The 16,887-nt window shown below is 32.1% G+C and overlaps 2 protein-coding genes and 1 long non-coding RNA gene across 3 annotated transcripts; 1 reads left to right on the top strand and 2 right to left on the bottom strand.

The window, feature by feature from the left end:
- Window positions 1-7,147: 7,147 nt before the first annotated feature.
- Window positions 7,148-7,576, bottom strand: LOC145067500 (uncharacterized). The gene has a single exon (XM_079014632.1). The coding sequence runs from the start codon at window positions 7,574-7,576 to the stop codon at window positions 7,148-7,150; it is 429 nt and encodes a 142-aa protein (XP_078870758.1).
- Window positions 7,577-8,441: 865 nt separating this feature from the next.
- On the top strand, window positions 8,442-9,967 carry LOC145069527 (uncharacterized). The gene is made up of 2 exons (XM_079016462.1): window positions 8,442-9,164; window positions 9,385-9,967. The coding sequence occupies exons 1-2, from the start codon at window positions 8,457-8,459 to the stop codon at window positions 9,448-9,450; spliced, it is 774 nt and encodes a 257-aa protein (XP_078872588.1). The 5' UTR covers window positions 8,442-8,456; the 3' UTR covers window positions 9,451-9,967.
- A 5,078-nt stretch (window positions 9,968-15,045) lies between these two features.
- LOC145069141 (uncharacterized) lies at window positions 15,046-16,453 on the bottom strand. The gene is made up of 4 exons (XR_013689311.1): window positions 16,142-16,453; window positions 15,755-15,819; window positions 15,397-15,672; window positions 15,046-15,255 (listed from the first exon to the last, which is right to left on the bottom strand). It is a non-coding gene; the product is annotated as an uncharacterized LOC145069141 (long non-coding RNA).
- Window positions 16,454-16,887: the final 434 nt, after the last annotated feature.

Consider the following 16,887-nt stretch of genomic DNA (forward strand, 5'->3'; position numbering starts at 1 on the left):
ATTACACGAGATTATATGTATCTAAGAAGATATGATTTATATGGACAATATTTATTTTCGCATTCTCGTTCAATTGTTGTTATTGTACATTTAGTCACATATGATTTATGTACACAATATTCATTTTTTTGTTTTTGATTCAATAGTTTTCCTTTTCCACATTAATCATATGTGATTAAATACATACAATCACATATGATTAAATACATAAGAAAAAATATTGAATAAAAAATGCGAAAACGAATATTATCAATATAATCATATGTGATTTGATACATATAATCACATGTGATTAAGTACATGAGTACAAATATTGAATCAAGAAAGAAATAATGAATCTTGTCCACATAAATCATATGTCATTAGTTACATGTATGTAATCACATATGATTTTTGTGGACAATATTCATTTTTGCGTTTTTAATTCAATAGTTGGTCTCGTGTACTTAATTACATACGATTTATGTGAAAAAAGATTTGTTTTCATGTTCTTGATTCAATAAATCATATGTGATGAAATATATATGATCACATGTAATTATATACATGAGAACAACTATTGAATCAAGAACATTAAAACAAATTTATGTCCACATTAATCATAAGTGATTAAATACTTATAATCACATGTGACTAAATATATGAGAAAAATTATTGAAACGAAAAATCAAAAATGAATATTGTTAATGTAAATCATATGTGATTGGATACATATAATCACATGTGATTATACGTATCTAATCACATATGATTAAAGTTGACAAAAAAATAATTATTGAATCGAGAACGCAATAATGACATATGTGATTAAATATATCCAATCACATTTAATCAAATATATCTAATCACATGTGATTCTATGTATCTAATCATATGATTTATATTGACAAAAAAGAATATTGTCCATATAAACCATATGTGATTAAATATAAATAATCACATGTGATTATATAAACATAATCACAGGTGGTGGTGGTGTGTAGTGATGTTTGGTGGTGGTAGGTGGTAGGTGGTGGTGGTAGTGACATGTAGGGTGATGATTAAAGTGGGTGGCAGGTGACAGTGGCGAATGGTGATGATGGGTGGTGGAGACAGGTGAAGGTGATAGGTGGTGGTGGGTGGGTGGGTGGGTGGCGGGTGGTGGTGAGGGCGGTGATGGTGTATATTGGTTTTAGTGGGTGATTGGTAGGGTGGTGATAGGTGGTGGAGGTGGTGGGTGGTGGTAGTGGGTGGTGGTGATAGGTAGTGGTGGTTGGTAGTGATAGGTGGTGGTGGTGGGAGGTGGTGGGGATGGATGGTGAAGGCGGGTGGTGGTGATGGGTGGCGGGTGGTGGTAATGGCAGGTGGTGGTCATAATGGTCGGTAGTGGGTGGGTAGTAGTGATAGGTGGTGGAGGTGGGTAGGTGGTGGATGGGGATGATAAGGGGCATGTGGTGGTGATGGGTGGTGATGGTCGGTGGTGATGGATGGTGGTGGTGGGTGGTGGTGATAGGTGGGGGTGGTGGTAGAAGGTGGGTGATGGTGATGAGTGGTGGTGGTCGATAATGATGAGTGGTGGTACATGGTAATGGGTCTGGTGGTTGTTGGTGGTGATGGTGGTGGAGGTGGTGGTGGGTGGTAGGTGGCGTGGCAGGTGGTGGTGGTTAGGTGGTGGTAGGTAGTGGGTGGTGATGGTCGTGGCGGGTGTTGGTTGTAGCGGGTGGTGGTTTTGGTGGGTAATGGGTGAAGGTGGTGGTGGTGGGTGGTGATAGGTGGTGGTGGTGGTGATTGGTGGTGGATGGTGATGGTGATAGGTGATTGAGGTGGTTGGGGGTGGCGGTGATAACTGATGGGTGGTGGAGGTAGGTGGTAATGGTGGGTGATGGGCGGCGGTGGTGTTAGTAGGTGGTGATGGTGGTGGTTTTGGTGGGCGGTGATAGGTGGTGGTAGTGGTGGGTGGTGGTGATAGGTGATTGAGGTGAGTAGGGGTAGTGGTGATAGGTAATGGAGGTAGGCGATGATGGTTGTGGCGGGTGGTGGTTTTGGTGGGTGATGGGCGTGTTGGATTAATGTCTAAGTCCATAACTATAATTGTTAAGACTTGACCCGACCCGGCATGGTCCATTTGGGTTCCATGGCATCATGCACTTGGATAGACTATAATGAGAGAAATAAGACACTTATGGTTATTAATATATTATAAGTTCTAGTATATTACTAATAAGAATAATAAGATTATTTAATTAATATTGATCAAGAATTAATCTAGGATTAATTAAGTGATCAAAAGAAGACTAATTAAATATATGGGTTGATTGTGTAAATCATCCATACTTGTATAGTGGGCTAATGCTCCATGGATAATCAAGTTGGGCTAAAACCCATAGGATGGTCCATGGATGCTCCATGGTGTATTTGAACCCATGGATCCAAGGAAATGGAAAGTCATGACAATTAGGGTTTACCCTAATTGTAACACTATATAAAGATCTTATTCTTGACAAAATCGGAGACTAGGATCACACTAGAGTGTGTAAAAAGAAGGGCTAGCCGATTTTCATGAAGTGTAGAATTCTCTCAAGTTATTCCAAGTGTATTTGGTGTTGTGTGAACCATTTGAGGTGTCACACTTGGGGCATTAGGCACTCAAGCTTCATGAAGACATTCTACATCAAAGAGGTATGTACTCTATCTTGTTATATTGATAGTTTTGTATGCTAGATTAGGATAATACCTTGGATGTTCATATTTGCATGTATAATAGAGAAAACATAGATCCAAGGTATTTAGGGTTGCATGTACACTTAGGAGTGTTAGCATGCTCAAAATCCAACAGGGCGGGGGTGGTGGAGGTGGGTGGTGGTGATAAATGGTGGTGGTCGGTAGTGATGAGTGGTGGTGTGTGGTGATGGGTGAGATGGTTGGTGGTGGTGGAGGTGGTGGTAGGTGGTAGGTAGTGATGATGGGTGGTGTTGGTTGGGTGGTGAGTGGTTTTGGTTAGTGGGTTTTTTAATTGTATGTAACAATTGATTGATTTTTGTGAATATTATTTTATAGTTTAAATTAAAAAAATTTATGTGGTCCAATTTTGTTCTCAAATGTTTTCGCAATAAGAAATGTTCTCGAGTGAACTCTCCTATATATATATATATATATATATATATATATATATATATATATATATATATATATATATATACATACATACTAGTTGTAAGACTCATGTATTACATGGGTTCATTTTAAAGAAAAGATATGAAATTCTAAACATTTGAGAGTTTGAATGTATAAGAAAAAATAGAAAAATATTGAATTATTAAAATTAAATTGTTTGTTTTTCTTTTAAATTAAACAAATAATTTTGATAAATAAACAAAGGTAACTAATGAAATTTTAATTTAGAAAATTTGAAATTAGAAGGAAGTCAATTAATGAAATTGATATGCATTTATTATTACATTTATTGTAATTATTACATTTAAATATTATGTGAAATATAATAAAATGAAAAAAAAAACACAAAATGTCATGTGGAAAAAAAAATAATTGAAATTAACCACAAAATGGCATGTGGACAAATCAATGAGAATGTGACATGTAGCAAAAAAAGTTCTTTATTTATTAGATGATATATATATATATATATATATATATATATATATATATATATATATATATATATACAAAGAGAGAGAGGGAGAGAGAGAGAGAGTTAGGTTCAAATGTTTTCACTATCTATTGTGTGCATTTATCATTGATTCTGGACCAATCATTTTAGTTATTTTAAGAAAGTAATTAAACATATTAAATGCTGAAGATGTAATTAATACCCATTATATCTTCTAACATGTAATATGAATTAATTACTTTCTTAAAATAACTAAAATGATTGGTCTAGAATCAATCATCAATGCACATAATAGATAGTGAAAACAAAATAACTTAACTCTCTCTTTCTCTCTCTCTCTCTCTCTCTCTATATATATATATATATATATATATATATATATATATATATATATATATAAACACTTAAATTAGCATAATGATGTCATCAACAGCTTGATGAATAATTTCACCTTTATATTTATCTATAGAGACGATGCCCTGTTTGATACGCATCTTTCCATGTCCAAACATATATTTCTAGCTGAATGGACCGGAAAGACTGTTTGATTTGCACAAAAAAAGGGTTTTTCCCGATAAGATATGTCATTTTCAGAAAGCCCCAAAATCATATCTTTCTGGCTGAATGGGCTGGAAAGACAATTATACACCAAACCTTACCTCTTTTTTTTCTTTCTTGGATTATTAATTTTTATTGAATTATTACTTTTTTTAATCATTCAGTACAATCAATTAGATGTACAATCAAACAACATTGTTTCTTTCCCAGTCAGAAAACTTTCCCAAACAGTATTTTACTAAACAACACTTTTCCAGACAGAAACTATCAAACGGAACCGTACTTAAAAAACTGTACTATAGTTCAAGCTCAAAAACTATCTTTTAGATACTCTTATTCGTTTACTGTACTAATCCTAATCTCTTACCCGTACGTATCAATATACAGTATCATGCAAGAGTACAAGTACGACGTGGCAAGAGAGCTGTACATGAGGCTCCACATCACCATAACAAAACTGGCATCATGGAGTGACGTGTGGTCCAGCATGCAAAGACAAAATTATTTAATAATTATCATAATGCCAGCCCTACCCTCTCGGATGCACATGATTTTTCCCCCTGTTTTTGACTTATTCCCACACAATTATTTAATTATATATTTTAAAAAGGCTTAAAACAAGATGATTGGGCCATGTGTCAAGTCAATAGTTGTTTTGACCACTTTCCTAAATCACACGCTCCTTTCCTGGCGCGTGAACAAACATACGATCAAATCCACATGGATTGCCATGAAAACCGGATACATACCCCACAGTTGCTCCTGCTATAAATTTAGAACATTGGATAAATATGAAGTTTTTTGATTAATTATTAATATTAATAATGATTTTTAATTAGAATAAATAAAATATGTTAGATTAAGAAGTAACTAACAAGATACAATGATTATTGATGAAAAACCGAATTTTATTAAACACATGAATGGGAAAACTGAGACGACGATATTTCTGTAAATTGTATTATTTGGTGCATGTTAGCACACTGACATAGTGTATGTTAGCATAATGCCATGCCTAATCGACGATAATTGTATATCGTGATATTTCAGATATCTAAAACCACACTTTCTTATATTATTTGTATTATTATGTATTAAAACAAAAGTTATAGTTTTTCTAAAGTAAGTTGAATAGTTATTTAATAATGAGAATGGAAAATGCAATCTATTCCATTATGTTAGTTGTCTTTTAGATCAACAAGTAATTTTATATGACATGAGAGAAAGAGAATATTATTAAGCACATAAGCAATCATTGTATTAAATTATGATGATTGAAACAAAATAATAACTATTTTTGACACTATAATTTCCTAGTTTGTAACATGTGACCACTAATGTTTGGTATTTAATGATGTCTAACAATTTCTCTCAACATAGTGTTGAGTGAAAGAGTCCGAAGTGTAAACGAAAAGCTAATTGCATACGTTTTTTGTTTAATGGAGTATTACTTAAGCTAATGAAGTAATGATACGTTGACCTCTTGGTCAACCCTTTGTTTGTTTTTAGAGAAAATAGATAATACTGAATACTTAAAATAAGTATATTTTTCCTATAATTATACAATCGAATAAAAAAATCTATCAAACATTTATATTGTGATCTAATGCGTATTAAAAATATCACCTTTTTAGCTTAAAATCTAATCGTTTATGCTTATGTGCCATAAAATAACTAAAGAATATTTTAATGTCTTAAAATAGTCACAAATTTTACAAATACCACTACAAATTTGGTTCTTCTTTATTTAAGTTTTTTTTAGACTTTTTCTTATTTTTATATAATTCTTTTTTTGGAAAATGTCTCCCTACCTTCTTAATGTTTCAAAATAATACTTTATTGTCCACCATAAGGCCCTGGAGAGTGGTCACTACCAATCACCGAAAAAATTGTTGTCATCTCTACGTCACGTCAGTTTCACTACCAACCCACTAGATTTTGGAAATGGTTAACATTACACAATATTTTTTTTGTAACATTATATTAAATAAAAAACATAATTTATAACATAAATATTTTTTTTGAAAACACAAAAAAATAAAACCACATTTCATTAATTAAAAACATAGAAATTTAAAACCTAAAATACTAAAATAAACATAAAACATAACAAATAAAACATTACACTACTTAAAAAACATAAAAAGCATAAATAAATACTACTCGTCGTCGTCACCGTCCTCATTCACCTTGTCGTCACCGTCCTCATCTTCTTCATCTCCATCGTCATTTTCCCCTTGGAATTGTCTTTCCCATATGTGCTCGGTCAAATCGTGACGTAGATTGTAATGTTTTCACGGTTTTGTATTTCTAAAATCCTAGAAAAGTATGTCGGGCTGCCAACTTGTATTACTGCAGGTAGATTAAGTATGTTGTTCCCGATATATGAACAAATAGCCCTACTATCTTCTTATATTGTTATTTTATGTAAAATAACGCAAGCAGTCAACACCGTCGTTAGTTTTACCCTATCTCATGTTCATGTCAGATGTTTGATTATGTGTCACTTTGTTTTATGACTCCAAACACTCGTTTCACATCCTTCCTTGTGGATTCCTATGCTAACTTGAACAATTTTCATTTTTCATCGGCTGGAAATGAAAATAACTTGACAATTGTAGCATGCTCTGGATATATCCAATCACCTAGGTAATACTCATACTTGTATTCATTTCCATTCACAACGTATGACATGTCTGGTGCTTTACACTACAAAATATTGTTAAATAACGGAGACACATGAAGCATATTTAGGTCATTGTTGGACCCCGTTATACTAAATAATGCATGTCCAAACCATAGGCAATGTGAAACAACCGCCTCTAATATAACAGTCAAGACCCCATGATCATCTCGCGTGAATTGACCACGCCACACATTGGGACAATTTGCCCACTTCCAATGTGTATAATCAATACTACCAAACATCCCTGGAAATCATGTTTAGCTTGATGCGCGACATACAACTGTTCGACATCACTTTTAGTCGGATGTCGCAACTCGCAAATATATGTCACGGTAAAACTCTATAACATACTCACAGAAAATATGTTTACATTCTTGACCCATCCTCTCAGACATTTCCAAATACTCATCTGATGCATCTGCGGCTATGCCATATCCCAATTGTCTAAGAGCGTTCATACATTTTTGTATTGTATTAAAACTACGTTTACCTCTAACATCCCATCTTAAATGGAAAAACTCATAATTACGTTCCAAATCTTTAGCTATACGTACGAATAAATTTCTACTAATACGAAAACATTCTTCAAATTTCAATAGATCATATAAACTATCAGGGGCAAAATTATCACGTACCAAAAGTTCATTTGCCGCCTCTTGATCCTGGATGATCAATTTTCTACGCTTCTTCTCGCCATGTGAACTTTCTCCTCTTTCATGAACCATGTATTGTGTCGCAGACAGTAGTGTGTGCAATACCAACTCGTCATCAGATGAAGAAGAAGCTGAACCGAAAAAATTATCCTTTTTTTTTAATGTATGAATGCTTTGAAAAAATGTGTGTGTTTTGTTGTGAAAAAAGTGTGTAAAATATTTGTCCGTCTCCTTCCTTTCGTCTCCCCACCCACGCCACAGCCAGAGCACTGACCCTTGGGGCGGTGTTCACAGATCTTGGTTGTGCCATATCAGCCTTTACACATCATTTTTCTTCCCCATTCCGAACAGCCTAAAAAAATTTATTGTTTGTTCTTAAATGATTTTTTGAATATCATTACAATAAGTATCTTTAAAAAAAACATTTTGATAAATAAAATAAAAAATTTAGCAAAAATATAAAAAGTAATTTCATAGTATCCAAGAATAATTTCATAGTTTATAAAAAGTTATTATAATATTAAAATAAATATCTTTATTATTTTTTTAAACATCTAAATCACACACCCGCTAATCTATACTCATAAATTTATATCTTTTATATATCACGAGACTTGAATCTTTACAATTTTAAGAATTGACGCATTTCCAATATACTAATATTGTTGAACTATATTAGCCATTTAAACTTTATTTTCTGTTTTTAATTTGTTTTACTTAAAAAAAGTTTAAGATATCTTTTGTCATTATTTTTTCATTCAAAATAAAAATATAAAATTAAAACATCTTTTTCAAATAGATAAATGAAAATCATAAAAGGCAAACAATAGCTATTGCTAAAAATGATGTTATAAAAATGATGTTATTGAGATTTCATAGTTATATATACATATAAATATAAATATATATTAAGTTTGGGTACAAACGTCCACATGGATCTACCCGATTGGTTATGGATGACCCAAAACAAAGCCCTAGAATACAAGCATCAATAATTCATCATTCTCCTAATCCCCTCTGTATTCTTGCTGGCAACAACACTCTCTTCTCCATCTATTTCTATCTCTATATCTCCGATTCCCTTAAACCCTACACAAAAACATCCAAACACCTTGCAATTCCAGGTGTTATATTATATCATCATCATCATCAAACTTCATATGCCCTAAAAATCCAACCACAAAACATGTTTAATCTTCAACCACTTCTATCCCCAATTGTTTTTCTGCTCACAATTGCCACCGTTTTCTGCATTTCAACCTCCGAAGAAACTAAAACCATATACGAAGTTCTTAAATCAAACGGATTGCCCATGGGTTTGTTACCCAAAGGTGTCACCAATTTCACCATTGATGATTCCGGTCGATTCGAAGTGCATTTGGATCAAGCTTGTAATGCTAAGTTTGAGGACGAATTGCACTACGATCAGAATGTTTCCGGTACCTTGACGTATGGTCAGATCGATGGATTGTCGGGTATTTCCGCCCAGGATTTGTTTTTGTGGTTTCCTGTTAAGGAAATCCGGGTCGATATACCCAGTTCCGGATTGATTTACTTCGATGTCGGTGTTGTTTCTAAGCAATTTTCTCTATCTTCGTTTGAAACACCAAGGGAATGTTTGGCTTCTTCAAATCAGCTCATCGTTCAAACTGTATCCAAGGTAATTTAATATTCCAATCCAATCCAATCCAATCATCTTTAACTTTTTATCGTGTCAATTTCTTCTTAATCTCACCTTCTGTTATTGGGTTTCTGCTAGTCAGCTCAATAGACTAACTGTTTCATTCTGATATCAATGTAATTGGTGTTCATAAGAATTTTGGGGATCAGCAATGGTGATGAAAAAATTAATCTTTTTTTGTTCTTGATATGCTATGCAGACTCTATCAAGAAAGCTGGGAATCCAGAAAAGCAAGCATCAAGAACAGTTGATGACACTTTTATGAAATTTGAAGCTTAAAGATGATTGGAAGTGGCACAATTTCTCAATCAAGTTATGGGTATTTCCATTTCTTGCATCTACACTTGTTCTTCAGGAAGTCAAAAAAAACAAAAAAAAAAAATCTCGTGTGCTTCCTTTTTCGGTTTTCTTTGTATAGTGTAGATTCTGCAAACTAGTCTCGAATGTCAGCTTCTGTCTATGCAACATTTTCACAATGGATTGAACTTGAAGAAAACACGATATATACATAAACACACCATATAAGCAAGTGACAAAATGACCTTGCTTCCATGATTCATTGAGATTCAGTCCTATCGGATTTACACAAGGAATGCAAGTTCTTATACAAGTGGAGCAAGGATCAAAGGTTACAAACCAGGTGATGACACGTGTTTATTTCACTTAAATTCATTAGGAATATGAACATAAAACATTTGTTGGCAAATCAGTTCTCTTTTTGTAGTCATAAGTTTCTTTGATAGAAGAAATAAAGGAATAAAATTGCATTCTTGTTGTCACCATGTCAATCTTTCACGCTTTCTTATTGCAATTCCCTTAACCCAAAAGCCAAATGTTATATATAATTTACATTTATTTTACAAGTTTAATACATTATTGAGGATTGTAGGTTGCTTGTAGATAATGTAGGAGTAGAGAAGAGAGGTGGGTAGTTAGTAGATTTAGTCACCTACTTATGTTGGTGAATTAAGTAATAAATTTAAAGAAATACATTGTCAATATAATGGTAGGTTAGTAGGTCCATCTAACTTTTTATAGACCATTTGAATGTTTTTCTAATTATTTATATAAGTTAAAACTATAAATCATACATTTTGGACATCAAGGTTGTTTTTGTTAAAGGAGACCGATCAAATATTTTAGGGTTATTTTGAATGAAGAAATTTAGGAGGGTATTTATGTCTTTTCCTAAACATCTGTCTCATCTTCTTCTTTTTTGGATGAGACGAAAAATTGTAATTTTTTGTCTGGTCAAAGGTCAAAATGTTAAACTATGTATTGTCATGTGTAAATAAATATGTGTAATAAAATATTGATGAAGAATTTAAGATTATTTAAAAAATTAGTATTTGAGTGGTAGGAGGAGATGGTTTAACTTTTGTTGCAATGTTTATATGTATCCAAATCATTAGTGAGATGTAGATGCTTGAAGTGTACTTGTTGTATCAATTATGACTTACTTTTGGTCCAAAAAAATACTCTTTGTCTATGGAATATGTGAAAATGGCTACAAGCTTTATTTGGACCACTAAAAATTTGAAAACGGTTGCTCCCCAAACTTCTATATCAAATAAAAAATTATTAAAATTCAATAAATTTGATACTTTGATAAGATTCGGTTTTTGGAAAGAACTTATTGATTTGTTAAGGTTCCATTTAAGCATTTAATAATTATATTCGTTATTGATATTTTGTAGCTCCAAATCTTCAATAATTGACTTTGTAAATTACTGTTGTGCCCTTAACGTATCTCCAATAATTGACTTTGTAAATTACTATCACGCCCTTGACACTGAAAGTGAGATCAAGATTGAAGATTTCGACTATGTTCATATCGAATATGATCAAGTTCTCACTCAAAACACAGAAATTATCATTTTTGTTCTATATCTTGCTTGAAGTTGCTAATAGTCGAGTTATGTCTCTCATGTCATATAAAGTCATTATGCTCATAAAAGAATCATCAAATTTATGTAAAATGTTACATTTATTGTATTTAATGGATGCTCAAAACCTCTTAATATATGCTACAAAATTTAAACACTAGATGCTAGCTTCGAAAAGATGATCACCAAAAACAATCTTGTTCTGATGTTATTAACAATGAGCTAGATGATCACCTTCTCTTTTCCTCCACTAATTCATGATAAACTCATACAGTTGAAATCATGGGAAACAATGAAAACGAAAAGTTTAATGTACCATAATAATATGGTTGTTTAACAAAAACATGCTAATCTCAAAATCATGTAAAACAAGTGGATGATTACACATGACATTCAAATTTCATAAAATCAACATTTATCATGTGTAGTCGTCAAAACGTGCTTTCACTAATCAATACTTATTTTTAGTTTTTAGTAAAAGTAATAAACAATATTGAAACCTCAGGTTGACATGTAATTTACACACACACACACAAAAATACTACTTGAAGTCGTATTAGACGTAATGTGCAAGCATCCAACTTCAACATGCTAATAGTATATTTAGGGCATATTTAGCAAAAACAAGTTGGAAGTTGTTATTTTTATTTGTATAAAAATATTTGACAAAAGTAGTGTTAAACTTTTAAAATGTGTAAAATTAGATAAAATGATATTTGAATAATATATAAGTGGTTTATTTGGGTAACATGCTAATTTTGTTATTATAGGTACGAACTTTTCTTATAGGGCATGTTTAGTACTTGGCTTTTGGCTTTTAAACAAGCTCGAATTAAAGAAAAATTTTCGTCTCGAAGGGAGTTTAAACCTTTTATTTTATACCAAAAACCTTATAATCCACAAATTATTTCAAGGAGCATTTATAGAAAACATTATTCACTGAAATGACCATGTAAGGATCCACTTTACCATCACGAATTAGTGATATTAATGTTTTTTGGACAAATATACACACAAGGAATTCATGGTTTGCATAACTATTTTTTACCAACTACCCTAATTGCGTTCTTGCGAAGGATGCTTGTGAAATGAATTTATACTCGTGAGTTATAAGTTGACAAGTTAATGTATATGTTTCACAAACAGTTGGTCACTCTTATATCTCTTTCTATTTAAGAATTTATTTCGAGTGTTGTTGTTTAGAAAATTGTCTCCTATGCCATATTGAATGTCCGAAAAAGGGAAAGTATTTGTAAGTTCCCTTAATACCATCAAAGGTGATTATCATTGTGAAGACAAATAAATTGTGCCATTCTTTATCTGCATAATCATCCAAACTTGTATTGTCGTACCAAATGGCTTTTGTCCTAACAGTAAGGAGTGACACTCTTAAATGAGAGATCATGAGTTTAAGTTTTACTAGAAGAGATATGTGGTAATTAGAAGTATGTTAGTTTGTACTTTCAATATATATATATATATATATATATATATATATATATATATATATATATATATATATATATATATATATATATATATATATATATAAAACTGTATTGTGGTTGACTATTTCCACCTAAGATGCATGATTGCATTTTTGAAATTATGCATAATTGTGAAGAAATCGAAGAAATATACTAAAAAAGATATAGAAATAATTGCATGTATAGACACGATAATAGAGATTAAAAAAAGATTTTATGATGTTAAAAATAAAAAATAATTAAAACATTGTGGAAAATAGATATTCAATGCCAATATGGAAAAATTCAAACTTCTCCACGAGTTCCATCAATATATTGATAGCTTATTAACCTTTAACATTTAATATTCAAATCCATCCAATCTTTAGCCAATAATAATCAATCAACTTTAAGAAGTCAATTAAAATAGCCTTGGAAGGAACTAATTTTTCCAAGAACACGTCACCACAAGCTTCTAAACTCAAGTTGTCATAGGTAGTTAAAGTCCAAAGTCTTCATGTTCATAACGCCACTTATCCAACAACTATAGGAACCAATAAATATACAATGATTTGAACATTAAATTATAAAGTATAAATTAATATTAAGCCAAACCTATGTAAGGAGGCTTGGACCAACTTGCAAACGGGACCGGTTTTTCTCGTTAAAATATGTCATATAATAGATGAGCATAAACGTCCATTTTTCCTTGAGAGCTCGCATCTAATAGTAAAAGACTTCACATGGTGATATGTTGTTGCTAAATGGGTGAAGCTTGATTAGACATCGATCTTATTGATATTTTTCAATTTAAAATGCATAAGATTACTTAGTGGTGTTTCTAGAGCCACATTAATACTCGTGATCATTATCACATAAAAGATTTGTCCAAAAGTCGAGGACTCATGTGATCATTTTCTTATCATCTTCCTTATTCGACTCAACATTTTTTACCACATATTAAGACTAAGAAGAGTGGTGACACTCTTGGCATCTTGGCATATAAGTATTTTTAATGGCACATCATTTTTGTTTGTTTAACACTTACACTTGACATTTTGTAAGAAGTGGTAACACTCTTAGCACTCAATTTTTTGTATTTTCTTTTTTCTAATTTAATTTAATTACTTTATTTTAATAAACAAATCATTTTTATTTAATACACAAAAAAACACACTTCATTAATTATATATATATATATATATATATATATATATATATATATAGTTTGTGACATATATGAGTTTTGTTTTTTATTCTCATGCAAATAAAGCTATAACATTTTGCATGCAACCAATCGGACTTTTATATATATATATATATATATATATATATATATATATATATATATATATATATATATATATATATATATATATACTAGTGGTGTACCCGCGCAAAGCCGCCGCGGCAAATAGTTTCTTTCGGCGATACATTTTTTTTACAAAAACATTATGTTTCAAGGAAAGTACATGACACCATATAACTCCTTTCGGCGATTAGTTTTCTTTTCACGTTAGATAGTACTTTTCGGCCTTTTGACGGATTGTTTTGTGTCAGGTAGTTGCTTTCGGCAAGTAGTTTCTAGCTAGGTGTTTAGTGGTGCAATGTCGCGAGTGTCGAATAGTTTCATTAAATAACTGAATTTACATTTGTAACATGATTTTGATGATCTTAAAAATCAAAACTCGTGTTAACCGGATTCAAAAATACAAAAAGATAAGTGTTTTGATACCGATTATTACATGGATCTGTGCCACCCCTGATAAAAACCAAACCGAAATGGAGAAAAAATAAGAAAGTTGAATCGGCTTCTTCAAATCGATTTGTTAAGAAGAAAAAAACCAAATCTTCTTCTTCAATGTATCCATAAGAAGAATAAATTCGAGGAAGAAAGCTTAAGAAATGCTAGCTTTTTCTGATGAGACTTTCAATGGTTCTCTTTCACTCTTAGAGGTTGGATGCTCTGAAAAAACATACAACGATGAGAGGCATAAATACCTCTTTTCACCCAATAGCGATTCTGATTCGGATCTGTTGTGAAGGAAATTCGAAAATTGGGAAAAAAAACAAACGGCAAGAGGAATTTGTGATTTTAAAACAGATAAGGGAACGTGGGTTTTAAAAATGAATCAAACCCATTGTGAGCTTCCTACCAATGACAATTAAGGGACCTATAAACAAAAATGACTGATACATGAACATATTATTTCTACATTTTTTTAATTAATTATACGTCATATAAATATAAAAGCAATGCAAATAACAACAGATGAAATTGACTTTTATCACTTCAAAAGGCTTCATAAAACCCAAAGGTAAAACAAAATCTTTGATTACATTTTATTGGCAAGAAGCATATCATATGGTCATGTTGAAAATAATGTCTTTCTTTTTAAGCATATTTTCATAAGATCATACATTTTCGGTTGGAAAGTTCAATATCATTTTATCTGTATGAACATTAATTCCATCCCTGAAAAATCCCCAAGAAATTCCGAAAACCCATCACTATAATGCATGTATATATAAATTCAAAGCTGAGAAGTTTCTACAACTTAAAATTCAGTATCAGGCAAAAAAAAACCCTTCAAAGTCGGTGTCCAAATGGAATTTTGAATCAGGTAACATCAAAAAACTCATTTTGGAATACCCCAATAGTAGATTCCATCGTCTTTTCTATAGGCTTGAAGATATTCATCATCATTAAATAAGCAACTGAAAGTCATGATAACAAACAAAAACAGAGGAAAAGATTATACAAAAAATCGACAACATGTTTGCAAATTCCAAAAAGTTCCAACACCGATGTATATGAAACCCTAAAAAAAAGGCCTAATAAAAAGGGTGGTGATTTACCTCTGCGTGAGACCTTATACACCAGACCTAAAACTTGGAGGTTGAGTCTTTTCCGGTAAATATGACTAAGTTGCTACCAATAAGTGTCGTCGATTGACTTCTATCTGAGCCCTGCAAAACCATCAAGAAATGAACATATGCTTATTTATTAAGACTAATATGTCCAGGATATTATACGATCACCACACGACCATGAAATTGATTAGATTTTCTATCAAAACCCATATGTTTGAACTTCTTTTTCCATCTCTTTGATTACTTGTTTTCTGAATATAGCTACAAAATAGTTCAAACCAAAATGCAGATCAGACTAATACGTATTTTAGGAAGATAATAGAAAGGTAGAGCTTAAATTTACCAAGTGAAGAGGTAGTTTCAATCGAATGGTAAGAAACATAAGCACAGGCTCCATCCAAATTTATCCTACATGAAAAGAACCATAAATAAACAGATCTGAGGCTAGAGAGATAAAGGAGGGTTAACTTATTATTATAATATCAAATTTTTTGAGTAAACGGAGTGTGCTAGCAGAACATTTAAACGATTGCACTCAGTTGTCTCAACTTGAACATGAAGTTTTGAACAAATTTTAATTTACAAGCAGCCAAAATGAATATAGTCCCAAACAATGAGTTATAGTCTAATTCCATTCCAGTGGTAACATCTGATTACATGGATTGAAGGCGATGAAAGCATTCAAACTTAGGGTTTTGATTTTCTAATTCGTAAAAGTGAGAAAACGAACCTTTAAAAGTGAGCTGATATGGACGGAATGAAGATGACAAAGATGTTGGCAGCGATTAGTGATTGAAGGAGGCAACGATGGGGGATGTGCGTCTATTAACCCAAAAAGGGTAACTGTACCTGGTGGTGGTGATGTGGCGCGCAATGATGTTGGCAGCGACAAAGGATGCAGAACTGCAGATGGTGACGATAGGTCAACCATATGTGATGCGGGATGGGTAGAGGAGATGCTTGGCAGTGACATTATATTAAAAGGGAGGCATAGGAGGGAACGAACGATTGGGAACATGCCGAGATTTAAGAATGTAAACTTCAAAATTTGAAAATTGAACGTGTGATTCAAAGATAATGCCGAGTCAAAGGGAGTTGATTATGTTAAAATTTTAATATTATTTTATTGATGGTTAGTTGTACAATAAGCTTAATAGTTTGGACGTCTTAAAAAAATAATATTATTATATTCAATCTATTTATAAAAATAGTGAGATTTCTTTTAAAAGATAGTAAATATATATATATATATATATATATATATATATATATATATATATATATAGTTTGTGACAGATATGAGTTTTGTTTTTTATTCTCATGCAAATAAAGCTGTAACATTTTGCATGCAACCAATCGGACTTTTTCTTTCAGCTCGCTAACACCATGACGACTCAAAGATGGTGAGCCCCCTAGCGAGAGCTAGGGGCGGTGTTTCAATGTACTTGGCATCCTTGGCACTTGGCTTGACACCTT

This window comes from Lactuca serriola, chromosome 8 (genome assembly GCF_051521515.1).
Source record: "Lactuca serriola cultivar US96UC23 chromosome 8, Lser_US96UC23_V15, whole genome shotgun sequence".
In the NCBI taxonomy this organism is placed as follows: Eukaryota; Viridiplantae; Streptophyta; class Magnoliopsida; order Asterales; family Asteraceae; genus Lactuca; species Lactuca serriola.